The sequence below is a fragment of the Malurus melanocephalus genome, unplaced genomic scaffold, assembly GCF_030028575.1.
Source record: "Malurus melanocephalus ecotype Western Australia unplaced genomic scaffold, MMel_1.1 scaffold_397, whole genome shotgun sequence".
NCBI classification, from domain to species: domain Eukaryota; kingdom Metazoa; phylum Chordata; class Aves; order Passeriformes; family Maluridae; genus Malurus; species Malurus melanocephalus.
In genome coordinates this window covers 428,300-439,387 of record NW_026623629.1, presented here as the reverse complement: position 1 = coordinate 439,387, position 11,088 = coordinate 428,300, and the positions used below count along the sequence as shown (strand labels likewise).

The following is an 11,088-nucleotide window of genomic DNA, read 5'->3' as shown; positions in this document are numbered from 1 at the left end:
AGGGAGCTTCCCCAGGTTTCACTTAGAGCCAAGGTCACTGCTCTGCCCTCAGAGATGCTGTTTCTCCTCTGAAAAACCAACACAAACTTCACCAGGGAGCCTGGTAAAAGGACAATTTCCCAGTTTAAAAACTTTGCTTATGGGCCTTGAGATTGCCCCAGCCAGGTTTCATCACTGGGAAGCAGAAACAAACCCTGCATTTTTTTTTCTCACCCAGCAYTTCATATTTTGGTGAGCTAAAGCCACACAAAAACCTTGGGATCCTAAAAGGGCTGTGTCAGGGGGAAAGAACAGCAAATTATTTTGCAAACAGATCCAGGAAAACTTTTCTGTGGGGTGAATGCCTTCTTCAACCACTGATTTATCCCAGAAACAACTTGGCTGAAGGGCACAGTGTTGGGTTCAGCATCTCTGACCCTKCAGCACTTGGCACACTCCTTTAAAGCAAATTTTGCTGATATTTTCAGAGCCAGGAGGGATCAATCCAAAGCTGCCACTGATCAGCCCAATAAAACAACAGCCCATGTGAAAATCATGGACTTTCAGTGTTAAAGAGAATCCCAAGAAGGTTGGATGTTTCTTTCTTCTCTGGAAAAAAAGAACACAGAAGTTTATTCACTCACTGGGAGCTTTATAAAGGAACTAAACACTGGTGAGCATGAAATTCAAAGAGAAATGCTGCTCTGTTCACRTCCAGAAATGGGAATTTGTGACAGGATGGAGAGGGGCTGCCAGCTCAGCATGTGAAATTCTCATGTTTGAGTTGATGCTTTGGCAGCCACAGTCAATAAGGCATTTTCAGAGAGTTTGGAGATAATTAGATTAATGAGTTGACTCTCCTCAAACACAGGGTTTGCAGAAAGCCTTTCTGCTCYTCTCTTTATTGACTGGCACAGTAATAATAACTATTGAACTCCACTGAGCCATCAGGTAAGGCAAACATATTTTTTTGCCCTTGSAGGCAGTCACAAAGGCCAGGCACAGTCACTGCAGTACATCTATTTTCTGAGACAATTAGCAATCACTGGGTGGTGTTAATCAAGAAGAAAGAGGAGCTAACTRAGTATTAAATTATTTCTTGCTACAATAGAATAAAATGACCATGTTAGCACTGTTTTGTAGGGATTCATCGAAGCCTTTGTGTTTTTATTGATAATGAGATGTCAGTCAATYCTCAGGGTAAAAACCCTGGTCCCTYTGAARAWCAGAGGAGCAAGTGARTTAGAAATGGCAAGTGCCTTGTTCAAAGCATTTTATTCACCTCATCCCAAGCCAACAGCTGGAATTCAGGATTTGAGCATGGAAACCTCTGTCAGTGTCCTCTGGTGATTCCCAATTAACAGTTAGAGGTAAATCCCATTAACAAGAACACTTGGAGAGGATTGTAGAACTCACAGGATGGGAGTTAAAGCCTTGGAAGAAAGGAGGATGCAAACAGTCCCACCTAAATGGAGCCAAAGAATCACTGATGTTTCCTTCAGTTTCACCAATGAAAGTGAACTGAAAAAAATCTCACAGCATTGGCTGAGCAAATCCTTTCTGGGACCTTACTGWGGTGAGAAATGGAAAAAGCCACACAAAAATGCAACTGGTGCAGAATCAGCCCCAACAAAGCAAAGGGACTCAGACTTCACAGGACAAGAACAATAAATGCAACAGGAAAATTAAAATTACTCAGTGAGGTCTGAGCTGAACGCACAGGGGACCCCTCATTAATAACAGCAGAAGGGAAAACAAAGGCAGCAATTGGCAATGCTCTCAGTGTAGAAATCCAGGAATTTGACAAGAAATTCAGGTAAAGCACAAACCACCAGAAGAGAAAAGCTGCAGCACAGTTGGGTAATGACAGAGGGGTTAATGACAACACTGACTTCTTCTTTTGGCTTTTGCAAAGCTGCAAGGCAAAAAGCATCTGCTCTGGTGTGCTGCACAACAGCAGAGAAAGAGCTAGATTGGGGCTGGGAGCACTTATTTCTAAAAAAACCCAATAAAACAGAGAGGCTGCTCTGCAATGGATGTGACATATTTGATGAAAAGCAGTGAACTGCTCCTACAAGGGATTATCAACTGGAGAGTTGCAGTGTCCTGGCTGTGGGATGGTTTGGATATGGAAAGGGCACCAGGAGGGCAGAGATGACTCAGGAAATGGGGAGCAAACAGCCGGAGCACCGAGAGTGAGCTCTCACTGAAATTTGGGAAATAAACCATATTTTGTAAAATGTGTTGGCTGCCATGTAGGGGAAGGGGTTCATTAGAGCCCTGAGAGTTCATTAGGAAAGCAGGGGAATGAAAGTGGCCATGCAGAGAGCCAGGGTGGGTTCTGAGAGCAGGCAGAGGTCAGAGCTGAAGGGGTCTCAGGACCCCCTGAACTCCCCTGCTGGGGTGGGTTCCCTGCTCCTGAAGAAGAAAATCCTAATCCTTTCCTCACACCCAGCTGGATCTGTTTGTCAGGAGCAGAGGAACACATTCTGCTGCCTGCAAAGGCAAAAATTCTGAGAGAGAGTGAAAATCTCTAAAAGCTGCACATCACTGAGCTTATGGATGGTATCCGTAAAAATAATTTAAAAAAAAATATCAAATTCCGAGTTTGAGCTCTGCTTGGCGCCACAGACACCCCAGAAAGCGACGTGGCAGGTGGTGTGAGAGCAGGCAGGGGACAAGTGCTCCAATGATGTAAATTTGGGAAGAGCAGCTCTGGAAAATGCCTGAACTGTTGAGCTTCAGCAGCGATGGAAAATTTTCCTGACAGTTGTCAAAATGCTCCCAAGGCAGTGCTGCAGCCTCCTGACACAGCTGATCCTGGTCCCAGACCCCCAGGGATGAGCTGGGGATGTGAGGAGATGACCCACACACACAGCACTGCCATATGGAGCTGTCACCTCCACCCTGGGGCTGTCACCTCCATCCCGGGGCTCTCACCTCCATGAATTATGGTTTTTCAGTCATTAAAAATCTGTGGGGTTAGAAATCCAGTGTCCAAATCCTAAAGCCAGAGGTTTTCTCCTAGCTGAGAGTTTAATCATCAATTTATAAAAACAGGAAGAAATAGGATAATTTTGCTGTAGCCTGGTTTCTCATCCACTTGAGATTTAATTAGAGCATCTATTTTAGAAGGACACACAGACCTGATATATAGCCTTCAAATAGTGATGATATCACAATTAATAATAATTAACACAGAGAAAATATTAGGAGCAGACCTCTTCACCTTATTTCCAATTCAGTTACTTGGAACAGATTTTCTACCAGCAGTTCTTGGTCTAATCTTGATTTTTACTTTAGAGAAGCTTCACCTTCGATGTAATATCAGCCAGGGGTTAAATATTAACCCTGAACACATTTTTAAATTTTTAGTTATTTTTTTTCAAGTCTGTGGCCAGGTAAGGGTCTCTCCCACAGCTCTCAGGGAGGTGTYRGTGTGTGATRTGCCAAATGTGRGTTATCCCTGGCAGGAAAGATTTTGGAATGATTTTCCTGCCAGCAGATAACTGAGCTGCTGCTTAAGCTGCTCTGCAATGCAAGAGCTGCCCTATTACAGTGATTGCTCTGTCTCTGGTCATTAAAATTCAACAGTAAATATAAATGTAGGCTACTTAGCCAACTTTCTGAGTAATTGATGCATGTTCTGTCCTGGGTGTTTCCAGCCTCATCGCTCTGGGGACTTAAAATTAAGGATATAATCTGTGCTGGATAATTCATGACGAATTAATGGAGAGGAAATAAAAGCTGATTGTACATTAACTGTCAGTGAAAACTCCAGAGGTGCAGGAGCACCACTCAGGAAGGCAGAATTTACAGCTCCTGCCCAAACCCATCTGGTGGTATTTGCTGTATTTGCTGACCATTAAAAGCTCTGAGGAGCTTTTAACAGTCTGTGGTCCTCAGGGTCTTTGCTTTTGCAAACCCTTCCTTCTTCAGAGTCACAGAAATGATCCATTTTCATAGCACCATGCAGACTTTCCCTGGACAGCAGAACTCACATAAGCTGCCATGAAAATAAGTCTGAGCAACTAATTTTGTTTTTATGAAGTAACATTCTCTTTAAAACACTGTTCTGATGGTTACRTGCAAAATACTGATGTTACCTGCAAGGGTTGGCTGGAAAAGTGAAACGTGCTTGGTTCTGTGAAATTTAATATACAAGATAAGAATAAATTAGAGATTTCCCTTTTCTAATGCAGAGGTGCCTACACAGGTAATTCCATTCTGCACTGCCTTGGTTCCTGTTACTTTATTTTATTTTCTCTTCATTTCAGGCTSTGCCAGGTATTTCACAGTTTCAGGGTCTGATCTCTACTGCAGCCACATTGTATAATTCTATTGTACCTCACACATTGCTCTGATTTTAATTTTGGCCAGCAGCTAAAAAGACAAGCAGCAGCCAACTTCCCATATCCTAAATGGAGCTGGGAGCCAGGGAGTCATTACTGCATTTCCAGCCAGCCAAGGAGAGACAAATCCATCTGCAAATTCAGACTGTGTGGTTTGAGGGATGGGAAAAGTTTGCAGGATCATTTATTCGTGTCACTGTCTGCAGCTTTCCAGATGTTCTTGTCCTGGAGCGTACACAAAGGAGAGGATCCCAAAGACAGCAATAAAATACTTTGAGATGTTTCTCCTCTGCCAGGAGGCACAAAGTGGGAAAAATTAAAGGTGTTCTTCCAGAAATGATTGAAATTAATGAATTATTTCAGATGGAGGCCTAGAGGGGAGGGAAATGTCACCACAGTCCTTCCTGCTGGTGTCAAGRTCCCTAATCAGTGCTGCAGGTTGGGAAATTGTAGGAGATTTGTCATGGGGTGGGGATAGCCCTGAATGCCCAGAGGGTGTTCCAGGGATGACATCTGTACCTCAGTCCCACACCACACTCTGCCTCACAAGCCCCCAGTCCCTGCAGGTTTTGTTTGAGTGCTGGTGGCTGATCCCACTGTCCCTGCTGTCCCTCAGCCAGGCCAGGAGCAGCATCCCRTGGAAACCCACCCAGGGCTGCCACCCCAGCCACGACACCAGAAACTGCTTTTACAGATCCCTAACACTCCCATATTTCATCTTTGTGCACAAAGCTGCATTTCTGGGTGTTTAAGAGGTGATTTGCAACGCTGGATATAACAATTTAATTTAGCCTCACATTTAACATCCTGCCAAACATGTGGTGCTGACAAACCCAAGCAAGTGACCTCTGGAGCTCATTGTGATCCCTGACAAATCACCAGCCTTCATTCCCAGGAAGGTATTTCCTGAATTGCTGTGTTGTAGAGCAATTAGTGAACATTAATTTGGGCCMGATGAGATGCAGCAGGTCATTATTGATGGCTTACACTGTGGAGGAGATGATCCCACAGGTTTCCTGCTCAAGTCCAGGTTCCCAAGAAGGAGAATCCCTTTTCCAGTCCCAGGCTCAAGGTTTGCAGTGCAGGGWTAAGATTTTTTCCATGCATTTCCTGTAGCAGGAAAGAGTGAAAGCCTGCATCAGACCCTGACTATCAGTCTGAATAATTGATATTAAGATTTGTTGAAATGGAACAATTTGACTGACCCACTTTTAGGCTCCAGGCAAGTTTATCTCACGTAAAGAACTATTTTGAGTTCATGATGACATTTTTAGGAGCCCTGCCATACCTTGCCACAGACAAATTCACAAAAAATAATGCACAGTATTGATGCCAGGATCCCCCAAATTGATTTGGCCTCCACTGATTTCAGTGGTGATCAAAGGAAATTCTTTTTCCTAATCACCACATTAATTTGAGTAYAAACTTTTCTTTATCAGGTTTGTAGGCAGATATCTGTATTTGTCCTGATCACAGTCAGGATTCACTTGCAGCTGGAAGTTTAACACTTTCTCTAGAGCAACCCAAACACAGAGCAGTCTGTTGGCCATAAAAAAAAAGCCCCTAAATCTCATTTAAGGGGCTGATGTTGAGTGAAACCTGGCTCAGTTTACAGAGCCAGTTCCAGCCTCTCTGGGTAAAACCTGAACTGCTCAGCCTGAGCTCCTGGGAGCAAACCAGAAACCATCATTTAACTGARAAAAGGGAAATTCTCCTGCAAAGCTCTCACTTTCTCAAATAATCACCGTGGGGGATCAGTGTTTAATAGCAGTGAGCAATCCCTGCACACTAAAGGCACTGAGGGACCATTTTTAAAAAACCTCACACCTCAAAGCTCAGCTTCTAGACCTTTTTTTCTTTTTYTCCTGGGTAGWAGCATTAGCTCACAGCAGTTACTGAGGGCACTAATGCAAGGGTTTGGAAATGACCCAAAATACAAACGCACAGTTTAGCTTGAAGAAAAGCACGGTGTGTTTCCTAAAAGCACCTCACTGGAGCATAAAATGAGTTGTGATGCTRCACTGAGGGCAGGGGTAGAAGAGAAAAGTGTCTGTGAATCTTTCTCTACTTCCCTGAGCATTGTGTGATCAGCTGCCCCCTTTGAACCCAACCTTTTTCCCTTTAACAAACCCACAGAGTCAATTATACCTCTTGCCTCCCTTTGAAATTAAGTGAAGATTCACCAGGACGGGGAAATGACAGAAAAGCTTTTAGTCTACTTCAGCTGACAGCAAGATGTATTTTTGTCCCAGTCTCCCCCAGCACAGCCATTGAAATTCCCGTCACAGGGTTGTTTTGGATCCCACCACCCCTGTTAGTTCTGGTGTTTAAACAAATTCTCCACGATGCTGATGGACCTGGGTGAGCATCAGCAGCACCACCAGCAAAGGCAGAGCTGTGAAAGCAAACTCACAGCCCCTAAAATATGATTTATTTCCCCAGGTTTGGAGGGGGCTGCAGATCACATGGAATTCTGAGCAGTAATATTAATTATGGCACCGACTCTGGGTATTTAGTGCATTATCACAGCCTAACGAGGCACTCCTCTATKAATTACCTCGTGAGCACCTTTCTTCATAGCTGCATTTACTGCTTTATAAATGCTTCTTATTGCACAGCCATTACCAGTGCCATTAAACTCATTTAACCACCCTCTCACGGCTGCAGTTTTACAGAAAGATTAAAGCAGGAGCAGCACAACTTTTCCTCTTTATTTTTCCAAGGACAACATTATGGCAAAACACGTATTTACCTGCCTAACAGTTCTTTATAACTCCTGAGAAATGACTGTAAGTATTAAATAAATACACTTTCAGAAACCCAGTTGGCTTCTTCAGAATAATCACTCCATAAAAGTAAGGATGGGAGAGATTAATAATTTTGATTTGTTATAGGCCGGTACACCTTGAGTTAAAAGCTGCCCTGCATTTAATGGCAGATAGGAGAACACAAACACTGATTTWAAGAAGAAAGAAGAAAAAAAAAAAAAAAAGAGTGAAGCTCAAGATAATAATGGGCAGATCTTCACTTCTGTAACTTCACAGTTATATCTGTTGCAGCTCAGTTGTTTTATTACACTTATCTGGGTTCAAACAAGGTCCAAAGTTGGCCTGAACAGTCTGAAAGCTGATATTTTTTGGTTATTTCTGCAAGTTCAAGCGAAAATCCTGCAGCATTCTGCCAACATGCCAAGCATCTGCAAAAAGATTGTTTAGTGCATCAGGAGTCACCCGCCCAGTCCTGTTTATTTTCATTTTAGACATGTTTAGCAAATTTTMATTTAACGGCAATATGATAATGTTTCTTCTCTGTTCAGAGCAAGTTCCTGAGCAGGGAGCAATTTGCACACCTGGAGAACAGGAGTTTATCTAATAAACTGAATTCAACTGGATGCATCCTAGTGGAAACTTCTAATTTAGTTTTAGCCTCTTAGGACAGYAATGTAGGCATTCTATCAGAATGTACTCCTAGATAGCAGATGAGACCTTATATCTTGTAAAGAAGGGTAAAAGAAATATGATTTCAGATAATGCCTGTGGGTGATGCTCCTGACTGACCAACATGGTCCTGCTTAGCAATTTTATGACAAAATTAAAAATATATAGGACTGTGAGAAAAACCTGTGTGAAAGCTTTATTTCACCTATAGGATATGATGTGCTCAGAGGTCCAGAGCAGTTCTCCCCAAGTTATTAGAATTTTAGCAGCACAAAACAAAAATATGGCTTTTTTCACAGGTGTGGGGCTTTTCCCTCCAGCCCATAGCAAAGTATTTTTGGCCACAAAAAGAAAGAAGGAAAATCAGGTTCTCTYACCATATGAAATAGAAATAACTTGTTCTATGTACATGGAAAAAAAAAAAATAGAAGGCCAATTCAGAAAAAAGCAACAAAATGTGAATGAATCAGCCCAAATTCTCTMTGCCTGCAATTTGCATTCACTGTGGGGACATTGTGCTGGTTGGCAGTCCCATGGTTCCAGGATATTCCTGCTGTGTTTGATTTGACATTGTTCTCCTGTTCTAACCACATTTGTTATTAAATACAGCACTTGCAGAGTTACTTGAGACACAGAAAGGGACCTGTTGTAACAATCCAGGTAACAATTCCAGAATTTCAGCCTTGCAGACTCAGACTGTACCTTTTCCTGGAGGAAAGCTGGAAAACATTATTTTGTTTAAAGGAGGGAGGCTGCTCCATTTTAATGGCATCAGTAATGACTGTTTATCAATAATGCAGTCACTTTAGGGCTTTTTTTTTTTTTTTTTTTTTTTTTTTTTTTTTTTTTTTTTTTTTTTTTTTTTTTTTTTTTTTTTTTTTTTTTTTTGTGATGCTCTGCATGGCTTATTAACGAAAATAACTTGCTCAGTTTTATTCTTCTCAACAATAAAAAAGATAACACGCAGATGTACAAACCCACATTCATGTGTTGTTTTATTGGTGCATTACAACGTTACATTTCCTTCACATTGAGAAAGCATGAGATTAAAATACACTGATCCACAAAAATGCCTTCCCTACACTGACTTCACCCTGGTGATTACAGCACCTACAGACCCCTCCACAAGCTTCATTCCATTAAGCCTTYCATAATTTTAATTACATTTTAATCAAACCTTTTACAATGCCTGCTTTATGACTTTCGATTTAATTATTCCCATTAAGACGWGTTGTTCATTACCGCTTTTCCAAGTTCACCGATTGCTCCCGCAATTTCAGTTTTTATGCTGAATTACACTTCATGTTCCAATCTTTTAACAGCCACTGCTCACTTGAGGGCTGTGTGAGCTTTCCCCATCCCAGAGAAGACAGCTTGTTTGTATCAAAAGCCATTAAAACACTGGGAATGTGTACAGCACAGTTAGGAGGCCCCACTCAATTTTGAGAACAAGCCAGATCTATATAAAAACATGCAAAATGCTCTATGCATCAGTATTAAATTTCTAATTTCGATTTAAGGTTTTTATTTTATTTCTTTTTTTTAACATTTGCATATAACCTGGAAGACTAGGGTTCCTGCTGAAAAAAAAGAGCTAATGGCTAAGCCTGACCCTGACTCTCGGGCTTTCAGTAATCCTCCCTTATGAAGACATAGAAAACTTATTTGTTACAGAATTCTGTAGGATGATTTAGAAACTTTTTAGGAAGGTTAAGCCTCCTTTAAACTCCGTGGATTTCTAGAATCTCAGTCAGACCAGAGGAGTGTTCTSTCAAATCCAGTGCAAATGCCAAATAATTTTGCTTTGCTGATGCTGGTATTGTGAATTGGTGTGYATTCACCAGGAAAACCACAGCTATATTTGACTGCCTCTGTTGTAGAGCTCAGAATTCTGTAAATGCCAGTAAAATATCCTCCCTCTGACACAGTTAMACTGGTACCAGCTTTACAAAGCCTGATTTCTACAGACCCTTCCCAGCTACATTCTGCTCCTTAATGTAATTTCCTATTTATAGMCATTTCCAAATATCATATAAGTTTATACACAGCAAGGTCGCATCCTCTTGTACACAATTATTAGGTTTATTTTTAATGGGATCCTAATTCGCTTGCTTTTGGTAAAAAATTTCAAGTGTTGCCAATCAGGAAGCAGCTCTTTACAAAAAAAAAAAATAATCTACAAAGCTTATCTTCGAGGAAAGTAAATGGCAAGCCTTACATGGAGACATTGAGCTGTTCGAGTCACAAAATGCCTACAAGGCCAATATTCCAACGGGAACACAGAAATTGGGGTCATGGCAGCAGTGTCCTCCAGTCCAAAGCACCGTAATTGTGGTCACTGATCGACGTCGCTGTGATTGCTCCAGGAAATGTTCCACTGCCCRGGGTGGGCTGGGATGTTCTGCCTGCATTGTCACAGGATACCTAAGGAGAAAAAACCTGGGATCTGACATCATGCCATCCACAGGGACATCATTTCACAGGAATGYGTTCTGCAGAGTGCACACGCAACAAACGGAATCCTACCAATAATAAATTAACGAAGGTCACACACTGATTAATTAACTTTCTCCACACCAACAGTGGATTGATTCAGGTGAGCTCCAATTCAGGCACCAACCTTGGCAAACACCACACCCAGGAGCGTGGAGGGCTCAAAATGTAGGATGGGACAGTGGAAAGTTGTCTCCAGYCTTCCTCTGGATACCTTATAGTGCTGGAAACCACCACAAGCATTCGTGGTTGCGCTCCCAAAGTCACAAATTAAAATCTTTGCATTTCTTTTGCTTAGGTCACCAATGCTGCAGTGAGTCACTACACAAAAATGAACATGGCACACTGAGATCCACAGAAAACTTTGTGTTTCCTTATCCTCCCATTTTTAGGGATTTTTAAGCATTTGTTTGAAAGCCTTCAGCTTGTTAAATGCAACGGGTGCTCTTTTCTTTCAATTTGTTTTGATGGTAAATACAGCAACACCTCTCAAAAAATCGCTGCTGATGCAATAMCAAGTTTCTAATCCATTCTGTGAACACAATATGTTGTTCTAAGTTGATAATTTTAACAGCATAGAMTTTCTTGAATGTGAGAATCATCCTKTGGGGCTAYTAACACACGAGGCTTGGCTCTCACAGGCACCTCACTCTCCACATCCTTCGCCTGCTTACTCATTAGTAGTCAGAATGACCTCTCAAAACTTGGTAATTAATACAAATTTCTGCCAGCAGGTGGAGATTTTTTTTAATGTCAGAAGGCAGCAAGATAAACATAAAGATGATGCCCTAAATTATCAAATTACAGATGTTGAACACCTGATGAAA

At 41.8% G+C, this 11,088-nt stretch overlaps 1 protein-coding gene across 1 annotated transcript in view; it reads right to left on the bottom strand.

The window, feature by feature from the left end:
• Positions 1 to 8,743: 8,743 nt before the first annotated feature.
• Positions 8,744 to 11,088, bottom strand: part of PLPP4 (phospholipid phosphatase 4) — a 47,425-nt gene continuing 45,080 nt past the window's right edge. Inside the window, exon 8 of the mRNA XM_057379257.1 lies at positions 8,744 to 10,192. Coding sequence (XP_057235240.1) covers positions 10,182 to 10,192 — 11 coding nt within the window. The 3' untranslated portion in view covers positions 8,744 to 10,181. The remainder of the gene's footprint in view (positions 10,193 to 11,088) is intronic.